General features: G+C 42.5%; 2 protein-coding genes across 3 annotated transcripts in view; one reads left to right on the top strand and one right to left on the bottom strand.

The window, feature by feature from the left end:
- The first annotated feature begins 1,433 nt into the window (after window positions 1-1,433).
- ARL1 (ADP ribosylation factor like GTPase 1) lies at window positions 1,434-5,638 on the top strand. Of its 2 annotated transcripts, XM_005421621.2 has the most exons (5): window positions 1,533-1,689; window positions 2,984-3,065; window positions 4,028-4,139; window positions 4,886-5,064; window positions 5,255-5,638. In XM_005421621.2, exons 1-5 carry the CDS (start codon window positions 1,599-1,601, stop codon window positions 5,283-5,285), a joined length of 495 nt encoding a protein of 164 aa, XP_005421678.1. In that variant the 5' UTR covers window positions 1,533-1,598; the 3' UTR covers window positions 5,286-5,638. The 2 variants fall into 2 exon arrangements, with proteins under 2 accessions (XP_030913382.1, XP_005421678.1); XM_031057522.1 differs by lacking the exon at window positions 5,255-5,638 and having other exon boundaries at window positions 1,434-1,689; window positions 4,886-5,068.
- Window positions 5,639-6,059: 421 nt separating this feature from the next.
- UTP20 (UTP20 small subunit processome component) overlaps window positions 6,060-16,135 on the bottom strand; it is a 76,277-nt gene continuing 66,201 nt past the window's right edge. The window contains 11 exon segments of the mRNA XM_005421668.2: window positions 6,060-6,454; window positions 6,790-6,935; window positions 7,763-7,889; window positions 8,571-8,834; window positions 9,056-9,127; window positions 9,481-9,680; window positions 10,745-10,877; window positions 11,997-12,128; window positions 12,960-13,142; window positions 14,161-14,230; window positions 14,962-15,041. Coding sequence (XP_005421725.2) covers window positions 6,299-6,454; window positions 6,790-6,935; window positions 7,763-7,889; window positions 8,571-8,834; window positions 9,056-9,127; window positions 9,481-9,680; window positions 10,745-10,877; window positions 11,997-12,128; window positions 12,960-13,142; window positions 14,161-14,230; window positions 14,962-15,041 — 1,563 coding nt within the window. The 3' untranslated portion in view covers window positions 6,060-6,298.

Genomic DNA, 16,135 nt, shown 5'->3' with positions numbered 1-16,135 from the left:
CAGCGGCAGGACGGTGTGCTCGGTCATATCCTCAGGCTGCTGTGCTCCTGACACCTGGCAAAATCAAACTCTGAATCGAGTCTGTAATGGACTGCTGATAAGGAGCGGATTAGGAGAGGAGGTCCTGCAGACCAGTAAATGAAGTCGAGGGTATATTAAAGAGAGGCCCTGAATCTGAGGGTTGAGTGATTGAGATGAACCTGTCCTGTTGCAGGTGGTATTTGAGCAGTGTTTTAGTGTGGGAAAAACATACACAATAGCATATAGAATGAGGGAGTGAGAGGTGTCTGGCGGCAAGCAAAGTTACGGACTGAAAGAATTTTTACATCTTAGGCCTCCATGCAACCAGTGGTAACCTTCTACTTGTGATGTTTCTATTGAAATACCTTTTTCCAGCTTAGTTCTCAAGGTTATTTGCCTGCCTGGCAGTAAGAGGTGCCATGAGCAGCACTCTGCAGACTGGCAACCGATGGTCCCTTATACCTTCTCCTTGTTTTCCAGTTCTATAGCGTGTATGGCTTCTGTGGTGGGATGAGCTTAGGGGAAATAAAGCAACCTGTTATCAGTCTGAGTTGCTTCTGAAGTATAAGCTTTGCTTCCTCCTTTCCCTAGAAAAGCAGATGCCTAGACAGGCAAACATACGGAATAATTTTTATCAAAGTATCTTTCAGTAAGATTTTGGTTGCAAATCTTCTTAATTTGTCTCTGATACATTTGTCAGTGTTGTCAGTGACTCTGACTTGTTGGATGTTTCATTACATTTTGCAGGCTTTAAGTGTATTTACAAAGTTATGATTTGATATTAGATATGTTTGTTATAAAAATCTTTAGAAAAAAAGGAATTGTTACTGGCTTAGAACATCAGTATTCTTTTTATGAATAAAAATCTAGTAGGCATAAATCAGATATTAGCCTGGCCACAAGTACTCTTGCATGCATTTAGAGAATAAATGAGATGCTGAGGCAAGCCAGTTTTGAAAAAAAAAAGAATGAGAAGGACATTTAAAATCAGCTGCTAGACTTCTCTGTAGCATTAACATACTTGATTTGGTGTAGCTTTGCTGTTTGTAATGAACTGATTTAATAGGTACCAACTGATTTATACCTAATTTTAAGAAAAAAATAAGTGGTTGGTCCTGTGGAAGGCCATAGACATCTGATGCTGAATTCTTTCAGGCTTCTTTTGGTCCTTGTATTGTCTCTGGCACTGAAAAGGTAGAGTCTGATACAAGCCAAAAAGAAGATGACTCATATTTTGGCAAAGGATAGAAAAGGAAAAAATAAAATTGTAACTGCAGTGAGATTTGATGCTGCTGCAATGTGATTTGCTGGAGTGAGCTACCATAAAATCACAAAATGGCAGCATAAACCAGGAGGACATGATATTGTTGAGCACACAGCCATCTGGGCAACAGCCTGGACTTGTCCTTTTTCACTGGACAAGAGAAATGTCTTGTAGGCCAGTAAGAAATGAGTTTGGTCTGTCTGCCTTTGCATATCCTCCACAGAGCTGGCTGACACTGAAATGTCTTTCTCTTCTGGTTTTCGTAGGGGGCTTCTTCTCCACCATCTTTTCCAGTTTGTTTGGAACTCGAGAGATGAGGATTCTCATCCTGGGGCTGGATGGAGCAGGAAAAACAACCATTCTCTACAGGTTACAGGTTGGAGAAGTTGTTACCACCATTCCAAGTAAGTGATCTGCCCACAGGGAGAGTATTTACCTGGAGCCTGTGATTTGCCTGTATCTCTGACACAGAAATTTTGCCAGCTGAACTTACTACATGCTTCCTTCTTAAACAAAAGGACCTTATGTTGTGGGAGCCTTGCACTGTTGTAGCTATGAACTTTCCTTGGATAAAAGTATTACAAAAGAATATTTTATGCTGCCTTGCAAAATGCAAAAAGCATTTGACCTCAAGATTGTTAGCATGATTTCACAGACTACTTGTGGTAGGTCAGCATTCAATAGATGGTAAATGTGGACTGTATAATTAGTTTATTTCCAAATATAGCTATTATGTGAACTTCAGAGGTCATTGTTGCTGTACATAGGATGGTGTACCTTTTTTTTTTTGACAAGGGTTATATATACACTTTTGTTTAACATGGAGAAGAAGAAATCAGATGATTTAACTTTACATTCTGTAGAAAATGTAATAAAACTCAGTGTGAGCTTTCAAGAGAGAAGATGATGCTTGTTTAAAAAAATGCAACTGATTTCATCACTTGGCATTCATGCAGCCACACCCACCCAGTGTATGTGCCCAAGTGTTCTGGCCATGATCACTCTGTGTACCATGAAGGACAAGGGGTGCTTGACTTTTTTATGTCCCTGTCATGTCTGTTGTGTTCCTCCTGAATGTCACTTTGCTCAGGCCTCTGTTACCTTTTAGAAGCCAACAGTTTGCTGGGACATAATCTTTTTGCCTGAGGGTTTTGCTTATTTCAGCCTCCATAAATTTTAACCGGCCTGTGCCCACTGTTCACTTCCCTGTGCTGTGTTTCTTTGGGCTGGCAGGACAAGGAATGACATATATGACACTGCAGCCTTGTTGCCATCTTCCAGACATTGGTACCGAGTCCTCTCCTGAGAAGTTGGTTCTGCTTTGGTTCTGCTGTGGCTCTTAAAAGAGTGCAGACCTTGTGTGGACAGAAGGACACATTCCTTAGTGCTCTCTTGCTGTCAGTTGTGTACTTGGTTATCACAGCAGGCCAGTTCTTTAACCCTTGCTCTGTTTCTTTTGATGACTTCAGACACACTAGTGTTGATTTTTAACAACCTTAGCATTTCTTACAAATCTCTACAATATGTTTACAATGTGGTTTTATTAGTTCAAAAGAAATATATCTGCATTATTTTGAGTCATGTTTGTTGGGGTAGCTTTTCAAAGGGCATGAGCTACTTAGAATTTTCAGGTCTGAAAATCTTAAACTGAGTGCTGTGATATTCTTCAGACAGTGAAATTGTTTAACTTTGTTTCAGCCATTGGCTTCAATGTTGAGACGGTGACCTACAAGAATCTGAAATTCCAAGTCTGGGACTTAGGAGGACAGACAAGCATAAGGTAATAGATTTCTTAAAGTCAATTAACTTTCTCTAAAAAGTGCCAAGTTCTTAGAATTCTCATAGCAGGCATTTCTGAAAATTGGTTAAGTTTTAAAAAGCCCATTCTCAGGAGAGCATTTTCATCTATTGGAATTCAACTTGTGATGCACTGCAGATTGGAGAAAACAAGCCAGTGTTTTCATTTGTATTTGGTTTTACTTTGAAAAACAAATTTCTTATTGTAGTAGGCAATTGAGTAGCATTCTGAGAAAGAGTGGAGGGGCTGATAAAAACCCAGAAAGATACTTCCTAGCTTTGCATTCTTAAGAGTAGTGAAGTTGGATTTAGGTATAGATGGTAATTTTTTAGCAAGCTTCACAAGTTTTGTAATGAGTCATTAACAGTACCCCTGTATGACCCCCTTGTGATTCCTTGTTCAGTGCTTAGTAGCAAGGTGCAGTGTAGTTAGCTAGTAAGGAAGGTGCAGTTAGTGAGATAAAGGTTCCTTCCCTTTTTGTTTCAGTACAATAATTCTGAAAAAGGTGTTTTGTTTTGATCCTTGTTAATTACTTGCCTGTATTAATTATTCATCTAAGATTTCTCTGGTGACCCTTCTTTGGTTATGTCTTTAAACTTTCTTTGCTTTTCTGTGCCTCAGTTAGGGACCTGATATCCTGCAGTCTGATTCCCAAATAAATCTGTCCCCAGCATGTCTGTTCTTTCCCTGTTTACAAGTTTCTTCTTTATTTGCTTTATGTTGGGTTGGAGTTTTTTGGGTGTTTTTTTTTTTTGTTGTGCCTCGGCAAGTATTTGTACTGTCTGTTAGTTTTTGTAGCCTCTTGAAGAAATCTACTTGCCTCCTGTGGCTTTTCACCCCAGAGACAGTTTTTACTTCCTCTGGATGATCTGTTTTTAATTATCTAGCTAAAAGGAACTGCTAAGATGCAAATGACATGACTGGAACTTCTGTCTCCTCTGCAGGCCCTACTGGCGGTGTTACTATTCAAACACAGACGCTGTCATTTATGTAGTGGACAGCTGTGATCGAGACAGAATTGGCACTTCAAAATCAGAGCTTGTTGCTATGTTAGAGGTAAGAAAACAAGGATCACAGTTGTTACCAGTGAAACAAATTGAGAAATTAAAACTTTTTTTTTTGGAGTAAATATGAAATTTGATTCAGTGAACCAAGTGAAGCTCACCTTCACTTGTGAAACTTCAGCCCTCAGCATAGCCCATGCAGCACTTCTGACTGAAAAAGCACTGAATACTCTGCAGGTATTTCATGGGTTTGTGCAGCATTATCTGGAGAGTTATTTTCATGTAGCCTTGCAGTCATATGAAAATTTGCCTGCCTGCCAGGACAGCTGCTCAATACTGCAGTGTGGCAAGATCAGGCCCTGAAGAATTGACAGTCATTAGTAATTGACATCCTACAATGTTTTGAAGCTGAAGAACAAGGTAATGGAAGTGAGTTGAGCAACACTTCCTTTCTCTCTTGCCTTGCTGCCCAAAATACCTGCAAGCTCATTTAATGTGCCTTGTTAAATCTAGCTACCAACTTGTTTCATAACCTGGGCTGGCCATGTTTTGAAACTGCTCCTATAGGAAGCCGTTTCATACTGGTATTGAAATTCCAGTATCATACTGGAATTGAAAATAAACACCATTCTTTCACTGGAGAATTTTCTACAGAACAGAAATCAGCTAACAAAATAATTCAGAGCTCCTGAAGTTCTTTTTTATTATATGTACAGTTTTCTATTATATAGGTTTTCTCTCCTTAAATTCCATAGAAGTCTCTGCAACAACTTCCATGATTTCTCTTTTTTTTTTTAGGAAGAAGAGCTGAAGAAAGCCATTTTGGTGGTGTTTGCAAATAAACAGGACATGGAACAGGCCATGACTCCCACAGAAATGGCAAATGCCCTTGGCTTACCAGCTTTGAAGGACCGAAAATGGCAGATATTCAAAACCTCTGCAACTAAAGGCACAGGGCTTGATGAAGCAATGGAATGGTGAGTACCAGTCTAGTTATGTTTCATTCATATATCTAATTTTACACATTTGGGGTTTTTTTTAATAAGACTGGATTTGTGGATAGTCTGACGTAAGAGTCCAGATGAGAAGAATGACTGGTTTTCTGCTGGAAGTATTTCAGCAGAAATGAAATGACTTTTCAGTAAACTGACTTAACCTTTTTCCTAGGTTGGTGGAGGCCTTGAAGAGCAGGCAGTGATACAAAACTGACCAGTGCAAGGAAGTGTCAGCTATAGCCAGCATCCTCCTTTCTGCAGTTAAGTATGTTCAGGCCACATATACTTGTAAATAGATCAGATTTGAGTTTGACTTCTGTAATGTGGATGCCTCTCTTCAACTGTAAAACTGAAATAAGTGAATGTGTACATTATGCTACTCAATTTCTTACTTTTTGTTTAAAGAATGTACTTATGTTAATTTGTATGAAAGTCTTACTGGCTGAGAAAGTTGGTGGGTTTTTTTTTTTTGTCATCCCCTCTTCCATTGGTGGTTTTGGTGGCCAGCATATTGGTGTAGATAGAACACTAATAAAATCTGGAACTGTCAGCTATACCCAGGGGTGTGTTGCTTCCTTAGAGGCTGCTTGCTTGCTGCTTGCTTTATGGAAACGAGTCCAAGGGCTGCCAGTTCCAGCAGCCATGTAGCTGAACACCTGCAGAGATGCACCTTCAGTGCAGACACACTGTTACAGTGAAGTACAGCAAGAGAGCACAAGTATTGCATCTCTGGCTGCCAGCATGGCATGCAGTGGTGTCTGAAAGGAAAACCAGTGCCTTCAGCACACACTACTGCCCTGATGTGCCAGGGCAGTGACTTGAATTAACTTCCACCTTCATGAGCTGTTCCTGCACTCTCAGCCAGAAGTGGCAGGTAAATAGCTCAGTATAGCTGCAGAAACTGAAGGCCAAGTCAAAGTCAGGAGGCAGACTAGTGTGTTCACAGGCAGAAATGCAATCATCACAGAACTCATTTCTTACAAATTAAGTAAAATTTAATATAAAATACCATAGTTGTTGCCCATTCAACTGTACATGCTCCAGTAAATATACAGGTTTGGAAAAAATTTAGAAGTTTTTATTTAAGATCCTTGATGAAAAAGGACATAAAAATACTAATAAATACAATTGAAATATGCAAGTACTTTTTAAAACAGTAATTAGTTAACTCAGTATTATTTTTCATAAATTAATCCTCCAGGAAGGAAAAGCCTTTTCATTCCACCATTGCCAAATCTTTTAGGGCATTACTTCGATGTCGCTTGGCCTTGTACATAGGACGCAGGGATTCAATTTTTCTTTTCCTGGTTTCTGCTTTATTCTTGTGTCTCTTCAGCTTCCTCCTTGCAGCAATGTCAGGATTTGCTACAGTCTAAAGAAAAACAGTACATTGTTAGTTCACTGACAACTAACAAACAGCAGTCCCTGTGAAAATCATGAACTTTCTGAGAAACTGGTGACTGCTAAGACAACACATGAGTGGTATTCAGGCTGCTTTGCCCTTCAGGTAAGCAGGAAACCATCCCTGTCAGCCAGAACCTGTGCAAGAGGCCGATCATACACAGCTTCTTCCAAGTTTCATAAAGGAACTGATGAAACTGTCCTAATTAGAGATGAAGTTCTTCCTCAAATTCCCTTTCCTGGGCATCTCTCAAGCCTTTAGAGAAGCCCTATTTCTTTTTCTCTCAAGAGAAAGTGGAATCTTACCTGCAAAGCCCTCCGCTTTTTCCTCATTGCTCTTTTCTGGTTGGCCTGTTTCTGCACAGAAGAAAAGGCCAGCGAAAAGGCCTCCAGCCCCACTAACTTCTTGAGAAGTTCTATGATTTCTTGGGAAAGGTTCTTCAGTGTTGGATCTATTAAAACAAAATTGACTTACTTTATCTTTTCAGCATATGGAACAAAAGCCAAGAGCACAATATGGATTCCTCTTTCTTTAATGAAGGATGGCTGCACTGATAAACCTTGCCCAAACCAGTGCCTGTGAACTCTGCTGGTGCTCCACCAGCTTTCCCAGAGAGTAGCTTTTCAACCAGCAAACAAACAAACAAAGCTTCTGAGAAGCAAAAAAATTTTTTAGAAGGGTGAAGTCATTCCAAAGGTAATAACAAGTGGCTTTCTTTCTATATATAGCCAGTAGGCTTCTAGTGAAATAGGCTTTGTTGGAAATAAAGATTATTCCAGTCAGCACCCTTGGTAAGCAAAACAAGGGCTGGCTGAATTGTTGGAATCACTAGTTAGTGGCAATGTATTAACTACAATCTCAGGGGGAAAAAAAGATACTGGGGGTGAAAGGCTACAAAGAGGTGCAAAGGAAAACTGAGAGCAGGGCAAATACTTCCCTTGGTCTCTCAAACAGTTCTTCCAAGCTCCTTTCAGCAAGGACTCTCTAAGTCTTGCCACCATGAGCCTACCTTTGAGTACTACATTTTTCCCACATGCTTAAGCTTTACCCACTTGAACACAGGAGCATTCCTAACTTCATTCCAGTCTTTGAACATGCAGGTTTCTATTTCAGCTGACATACACTCTCCTCCCTTCCTGGTGTTTTGGTTAGGCAGCAAGCAGGTGAAATGCACTGATTACAGTATCAATGCCTCAACAGACAAAAGGAATGGCAGGTAGTGTTTGTACTGAGGCATAGCTGTGATGCACATTCGTCTTTGTGAGGGAAATCCCTTACCTTGCTCTGCATAGTTGCTGTTCAGCTCCCTGTACAGAGGGGTGAGAATTGTTGGAAGGTAGGGCTTGATCCTGTCTTGCCCCAGATCCACTGAGATTGCTCCCAGGAACTTAAAGATGCAGCTTCTCTGAAAAGAAGTGTGTGGGACATGAAGTTAGGAAAGCTGGAAGGAAGCTTCCTAACTGAACTGCTACCAGAGGGCCATGCATCACTGTTCAGCACAGGAGGTGTTGTTTTAGACACCTGAGTCACAAACTCACTGCTGTTTCAAGGTCTTACTACATCCAAGTACAGCCTTTAGAGAGACAACCCCTGCTGTGTGAGCTGGGACTGGGCTGGCAGCTGTTGACACTTTCAACAACAGGCTTGTTCTCACTGTTCTTAACAGCTGAAGACATGTAAGTTCAACCTGTCTCTGCCCCATGGGGAACCACAGTGCTTTTCGTGATGCTCTCCCACACCTCCCCCCTCCTCCTCCTAGCAAGTTACTCCACGCTGCCATTCCCCTGCCTGCATGAGCACTCTTGGGCATTCAAAGGCACTCTCTGTTCTCTTCAGCTTGGTGCCTTCGTGTTTACCACTCTTCCTCCACCCCACAGGAGGCTGGAAGCATTAGCAACGACAGGCACAAGCCTTTCCTGAGAACCCCAAAATGAAAGGCTTGTTTCTTCAGCACCTACTAATCCTTGCTTCAGTGCCAGCTCACAGCACCCTCTGCCCCTTGTCCCCTGAAAGCAAAGAGCCAGAGCACCACCGTCCTGTACAAGTGCCCACCTCATCAAAAGCAGTGGGACCAACATGTTCTTACCTTTAAAGGGACCTTCGGGGAATATGCTGCTTCTCTCTTCCCCATGACAGAGAGCTTCTTCATTAACCACAGCAGTGTGGCTGGCTGGCCTTTCTCTTGTGTGTCCTCTCTTTCTTCCTCTCCTTGAGCAGAAGTATCTCTCTCATCCTCTGAGACCTCCTGCTCTTCCACTTCACACCTGAGCTCTCCATCTGCCTCTTTACCTTCTGAGGCAGGAGCTAGCAAATAAACAACTTTGGCCACAAAAAGTAAATTCTTTATAACCTGAAGTGTGGAAACAGAGGAGTCAGTCACTGTGGGTTGCCTCTGTAAGCACCAGGGCATGTAAGAGCCAAGACTTGACCTGACAGACCATGCCCTGAACAGAGAGCAGCTAGCTCTGAACTGTGTATCCACCCTGAGCCACCACCTTGGACACAACATCCCTCATGTGCCAGGGCCTGCTCTGTGCCCTCCTGCAGCCCCAGACAGGCTCCTGCCCTTACCTGCTCACTCAGAGACAAGTCCAGGAACTTGGACTGCAGCTGATGGCAGAATGCAAACGCGAGTTCCTTCATCTGGGGAAACAAAAAATGAGAAAGGAATGACTCCATTGAAGGGAGCTGGCAGCAGAGACTCAAAGCAGTATTTTGTAGTCACCAAAGGCAGTTCCCAGGGGAGACCAAAGATCAACACAACTTCTGCCTGCATCTTACAATCTGGAAAGGTATTTTTGTGCTGCTGAGAATAAGACCCCAGAGAAGCCCCCTCCCAGCAGCAGAGACACCTCCTCAAATGCTTTAAGTGATGAGGATTAGACAGCAGACAAGTGACTAAAAGAGAAACATGCATGCCAAACTATGAACTATTTTTATGTCCCAGTCAGGGAATGGGCATGAGCACAGTGAAGGGGTAGTATGGACATCATTACCTTTTTGTCCAGTTCAGCAGTCAAGAAGACTGTGGATGCAGACAGCTCTGCTGGTGTCTTTTTTCTCTTCCCTGACTTTCTTTCCTTCCATTTGTTGACAAGATCTTCTGGCTTATAAGATGCAAACAACAAGCCAAAGATCTCAGTGGCTGTCAGCCAGACCCAGCTATGGGGATACCACAGGTGAGACTGGACATGATCTGAGGAAAAGAAGACCTCTTTCAGCAAAGGAGATGGTCCATTGATAGCAAAAATAGAACAAGGCCACTCCCAACAATTTAATTTTATTGCAACATATGCTGCAATAAAAAGGTGAATTAAATTAACTGTGCTCATCTGCTCAGAATATAATAAAAGACTTTGTAGCAACTCAATCCCGCCAAAGTGAAGAGCAGCAAAAACCTATAGGTAGCCAAATGTCCCCACAGTGATCAGGCAAGTCATGTTTCTGCAACAACTACAGTCCCCTCAGGGACTTGGTGCCACATCTCATCTGCCCATGATGTCTGGGGGACTGGCTGCTGTGAGACTTGTGTCAGCTGGGCCTGCTGCTGATGGTCAAATCAAACTCCTGCACAGAGGCCGAGGATGCTTCAGAGAAGAAATGGAGCTGCTCTCCTGTCTCACCTCTGTCCAAGCTGTCCATCAGCAAGATCCAGGATAATGATTATCTGCTATCTCACTAAAGGTACCTGGCAGGCTGGACTCTTCAAAGTCACTAACCAGCCACATCAGGGCTTCTGATTGCAGCAAATGAAGCAGTTAAAATAAGGGCAACAAAATGGCAATAACCAGCCTCATATTTTATCATCTCACACACAGGGAAATTGCTTGAATCAAGTAACTTCCAGGTCTTCACATCCTGACAGGCACACTATTTAGAGCACTATTACCATGTGTCATCATTTTCTGGCTGGTATGTGTGATCAAGGAAATCTCATTTTCTCAGGAGACCTCAATGTTTTCATCCAAGAGAATGTAATTATGGTGAAACATGCAATAGTTTCCAATTATTTGCTCTGTGGCTAATAGAAAGTACTTCCCAGCAACTGAGACAGAGGGTGTGTTGTTTTCATCAACCATGTAACCTTTTCCATTAGCAACTTCTCTTTCATTGCCCAATAACTGCTGTGTGTTAGCATTTTGCAGAATGGAAACCTTCTATAATAAAGTTCAGTCATTTCTATTAGCGTGTGAAAAACCACAAGGCACACAAAGAATCTTTCTTGGAGCAAAGCTGTACTAACTCCTGAATGATACTTACCCCAGATCCTGCTCACAACATCACTGTGCTTGGTTAACTGAATCAAGTTGCACTCCGTGATTAGCTTTTTTACCAGCACAAGAAAGCTGAATAGCAGCCTATCTGCAGCCTTCTCCTCTTCTTCTTCAGTTATCTAATAAAATCAGCAAGTCAAGAAAGATACTTATGAGAACCTGAGGACAGTCCTGATTAGTCCTCACTAGATAAATTTCAGATCAATCATTCAAAATAACCAGAAGACTGACTTGTACTGAATTCCCAATGTAAACAGAACAGCAGCACCTCCACTGAAGCATTTCCTCTGGAGACAATCTCTGCAGGAGACTGTATTAGAATCATTCTTCTTGTTTTTATACAGATATGACAGTAACAAACTGCTGGGCTTCTAAATGCAAGTGATTACACACATTGTCTGTGCATGTACTTGTGCAGATTTGATTCTCATCATCAGAGCCCAGCTGAGTGCAGATTTGCCTGTATCACCTGGGAAGCCCCGAGTTGTTATGACAACACTGTGTGTGCTGCCTGTGGGCCTCACCCTGCCTGCAACCACCAGCTGGCTTGATGTCAGTTGTCAGTACATGTCACAGCACAGGGTGTGATTACACCAAATTTCTCCTCACTGCAGGTATTTTATTTTCATCTCTTGCCAATTTACAGATCCTGAGAGTCTCTTCTCTCTTGTGCAAGGACAGCATGGCCACTCCCCAGGCACAGTGACTGGGATCCCTTTGGGATTATCACATGCCAAGGAAAATCTGAGGCAGCCTTGTTATTCTGAGTTAATCAAGTGCACTAAAAAGATTTTCCATACAACAAAACCATGGTCCTAAAGTACATGAAGTACTTTGAAAGTTAAAGCTGTAGATAACACTGGACAAAGCAGTCACATGCCATGCACTCCTGACATGCAATGCTAACACAAATCTCTGCAGCTAGCAGACACATTTCCCACATTGCAAGGAATATATCTGCTGGTTACACTGTATGGTTGCAGGCTCAGGCCAGGTGGCTTTGCAAAGTTTCTTTTCCCCTTGTGCTCTGACATATGACATCAAATTTGGGCTTACAGGCAAAAAAAATAAGGTTCTAGGTCAGTGAGGTCCTCTTCAGAACAGATGTATGTGTTTTGTGTCTTTCCTCAGTCTTGAACAGTTAAGTTCAACCGTTAAATCTCTCCTATACTTCTTCCCTTTTTCCATTTTCTTAATTCTCTTCACTCGAGCTTCATGCATGGCAAAAAGTTACTTACATTTTCAAATCTACTTGGGTTGATTTCTTTTTCAATCAAAGTGAGGACTGCGGCAAGGCGCCGTTCAAACATTACTCCGTCCACTTCAACAAACAAACCGCATGCCTGGGCAGCCAACCTCCTGTGTGAGCTCTGACACACAAAAAATAACAAAAATTTAACTCTCATACTCAATTCCTGCAGCTCCCAAGTGCAGGAGCTGGTAGCAACCCTTACTTTCTGCCTGTAGCAATAGCACCTTAAGAGAAGCTGGTTTTCAGAGTATACTGAAAAAGGAGATGCTGCCAGCAAGGTATAAAAGCACCTGGCAGCACAAGTTATCCCTGGGAATGCACCCTAAAACTGAATGCTAGAGCTGCTGAAATCCCAACTGCAGAAATCTGCGAGTTACTTTGCAACTCTTCACAATGCAATAGACAGCTTACAGTTACAAACCAAAACTGAACATACTAGGATGGAAACCTCGAAGTGTTGAAGAATGCTAACTCTACTAGTGTAGAGGGACAGAACCTGGGTTCAGCTACAGGACAGCTTATCACCCAAGCATTCAGATCCAAACAGCAGATCTTGAAGAACAGGTTTGCTGCCTTCCAGTTGCCAGCAACAGAACGAAGCATGTCTCAGATAAAGTCAGCACAAAATGCTGGGATCAGAAGAGCTTTAAGGAATTTGCTCAAACCTCTTACCTGAGCAAAGACTACACTGTGAAATACCTGAGCCAGAAGTGGAGCTGTTAGAAAGCCACAAAATGCAGCTGGGAAGAGCCTGTAGGTTGACCTAAAGCATCAGCAGGTCCCTTTATTTGTGCAGCTTTATGAAGCTGTACCATTTCTTGCTCTCGAAGTCAGGAACAACTAATCCACCAACCCACCAGCTCTAGTACTAGCAATCTCTCACTTGCCTTAATCTTACTCAGCCCTCCAACAGAGTTCAGACTTGGTCAGTGAAAAAACCAAAGAGTACCTTTTTGCTGTGAAACCACTCAGTGACCAGTGAAAACATCAGATCTTGTTTTTCATTGCTGATCTTACGGAGAAGAGATTTACATGTCAAAGCCGCCATCTTTTTGCATTTGGCTGAGTCATCATTTATCATCATCATACAAAGAGAGAGAAAAAACAGCCCACAGTATTTGTGCAGGAGATCCTAGAAAGAAACAACCATTATCAACCAAATACCCAAGGAGCTTTCAGCATTTAACGAGAAAAAGAGGAGTATTTGCTGCACTATATTCAGGAGCAGTGTTAGCCCTGAGTAGGCTACATGTCAAGGCAGCTAAACTGCTAAAATGGGATGACCCTGTTGTTGGAGCATACAGGGAATGTACAGCAGCCCCAGCCCTGCTTTGACTCTGACTTGTTACCATATCCCTGGGTCAGCAAAGTGAGTGTGAAACCTTAAAGGGCATTTTCATGCCCAATTCTCACTGAAACAGGCTTAAGTCCTCAGCATTGCAGCAACACCCAAATGTCCTTCTCTCAGAGACTGCAGCTCTTTGCCACCTTAAAGGGTTCCCAGGAACCAATCTGAAATATTAAATCATCAGGCAGTGCTGAAGCACAGCTTACTGTGCAGAATTTCTCTTCCTTCCAAATTCTTGTTTGATTGCACTTCTCCCAGTGTCCTGAATGCACAGTTAAGCTCCAGCTGCAGAGCTTCAAGGCAGCTCAGGATTTTGCCTATGTGATCCTGTATAGATGCACAGTTATTTTTTAGCTTTCATTTTAATCCACCCCACTGAGAAGCCCTTCCTCTCCTGTCAGGCCAACCAAACAGAACACACCAGTTCTGTCAACAATCTCTCATGAATATTCAAAAACCCTTACAGTGAGAAAACTCTCACTTTCCATTCCTACCCTGTTTCCTAAACTGGTTGTGTTTCTTCCTGCCATAAATCACGACTGAGTTTATCCAAACTCCAGCTGACACAGCTTTATTTTACTTGCAAACAGAGCACATTAGGCAAAGAAGTACTGCAGACTTTCCAGCATGTCATTCCTCTTTTGGAGCAAAGCCAGGTTCTTTGGAGCTAAGTGAATGTTCTGCTCATGATAAGAGATAATAGGAACTAGCAAGTGCTTCCAAAATAAACTGCTTGGAAAATGCTGTTACTGCAAACCACAGTAACTGCCTGATTCTTGGAACACCAGGGGGCGCTCGTTACCCGTGGAAACGTGTCGAGGAGGTACGCAATCATCTCCAGTGCAGATTCCCTCCCAGTTTCATACTCATACCTGTGAAGAAATACAGGATTAACTGTTAGGAATGAGTTAATCCTCCTATGAAGTTGCCAACAATTTACAACAACCAATTCCAGAAACACACACTGATAGGGATCCTTCTACAACAGCTACCAGACCTGGCCTGATACTGTGGACAAGAGCTCTGTGTGTCAGAGAATGAGCACAGGGACACAAACAGCCCAGGAAGGGTTCCAGCCTACTTGAGTCAGCACAGCCACACTGTGCTGGGCAGCCTGGTAAACTGCTGTCACCTTGAGCAAGGGAGGGGCAGAGCTCAGGAGGAGGCTGAAGGCACAACACTCCTATGGAATCGGTACAGTTATTTTAACTGTGCCTGCAACTGCACTTGAGACACTGCCATGGGACAGCAGTCCCCTAAAAATGCACCTTCCCTTACTCCTCCTGGATTTTCCATTTCAACTGTGTCCTAGGGCAACTTTATGATGATTCACAGCCAGTGGAGGTGGTAAACCACTAAGCAAACCATAGAACTTTTGCTTACAAACAAATAAAGAACGAAGTGAAACAGGGATTAGAAAAAAGCATTTGCTTATCAAACAGCCAGACTTGGGAAAAGGGAAGTGTTTTACAAGCAGGAAAATGAAGACTTCATCCATGCCTTCTGCTCATTAAAAAGAGCTTTTTGGCATACTAGAATCATATTTAAAAACAAAGTTCTATTCTCACAGAACAGTGACTACAAGTCAGGAATATAAACTCACTCCAGCTGTGCGAGCATGAAATCCAAATTGGGTTTCAGTTTGTCACCAAGAGGGTAATCCAGAATGTATTTTAAATAAATCTGGAAAGAAAAACAATACAGAGAGGAATTAAAATAAACACTCGGGTAAGCTTGTAAAAAGGTTATGAAGACAATTTAGTGATGGAGCAGCAAGCTTATGAGAATCATCCCTTTCATCCTGTTCCTATTATACAAAGGGTCAACAACTGCTGCCAAGCTCTGTGCCTGGAACAGGGTCAGTTTTTAATGTACTGCTGTGATTTGCACAGGCATCTGTGAAGAGTTCCTGCATCCTTCAAAATCCATCCTGTAACTATGAAAGCTACATTTCCTGATCCTACTGTACCTATATCCCAATGCTTGAGACAAAGTAACCAGTTCTTTCAGTTGGTTTTACTTTGGAAAGAACGAGGAAGTAGAGGAAAGCAATTATGGATTTGTGGCAAATTCACTTATCCTGGGGTTTAAAAAAGAGCAAAGCTTAGTTACATAGGCTTAAAAGCCTCCAGAGGAGGGACCATGTAATTGTTGCTAAGCAGCTCTCCTGTACTTGGCACTGGTGAGGTTGCACCTCAAGTACTGTGCTCAGTTTTGGCTTCTCACAGCAAGAAAGACATTGAGGTGCTGAGCAGCAATGAAGCTGGAGAAGGGTATGGAGCACAAGTCTTATGAAGAGTGGCCAAGGGAGCTGGGGTTGTTTGGCCTGGAGAAGAGGAGGCTCAGGGGAGACCTCATCACTCTCTACACCTGCCTGAAAGGAGGCTGTAGCCAGGTAGGGGTTGGTCTCATCTCCCACATGACAAGTGACAGGACAAGAGGAAATGGCCTCAAGTTATGCCAGGGGAAGTATAGATTGGATATTAGGAAAAAAATCTGCACTGAAAGGGTGGTCAAGCACCGGAACTGGCTGCCCTGGGAAGTGGTGGACTATTTAAAACAGGCTGCAGGTATTTAAAAGAATTATAAATGTGCCACTCAGGGATATGACTTAGTGGTAGATGGGGCAGTGCTGGGTTAATGGTTAGACTCTATGACCTTAAACCTAAACAATTTTACTATGAAGGCACACCACAGTCTCACTGTAGGCAAGGAGTCTGTGATTCTGCTATGCACCAGTCTCAAGAAATGAAGCCAGATAACAAGGGGAATAAAGA

The sequence above is a fragment of the Geospiza fortis genome, unplaced genomic scaffold, assembly GCF_000277835.1.
Source record: "Geospiza fortis unplaced genomic scaffold, GeoFor_1.0 scaffold186, whole genome shotgun sequence".
NCBI lineage: Eukaryota > Metazoa > Chordata > Aves > Passeriformes > Thraupidae > Geospiza > Geospiza fortis.
Note: the sequence above shows the minus strand (reverse complement) of the source record. Positions and strands in the feature narration are given on the sequence as shown.

What these genes read in the sequence shown, in the direction of transcription:
- ARL1 (XM_031057522.1), top strand. Translation starts at nt 1,449, where the DNA reads ATGTCTTGTAGGCCAGTAAGAAATGAGTTTGGTCTGTCTGCCTTTGCA. An exon ending in GGAGGACAGACAAGCATAAG is followed by an intron (nt 3,066 to 4,027) that starts GTAATAGATTTC and finishes TCTCCTCTGCAG; the next exon opens with GCCCTACTGGCGGTGTTACT. An exon ending in AGCTTGTTGCTATGTTAGAG is followed by an intron (nt 4,140 to 4,885) that starts GTAAGAAAACAA and finishes TTTTTTTTTTAG; the next exon opens with GAAGAAGAGCTGAAGAAAGC.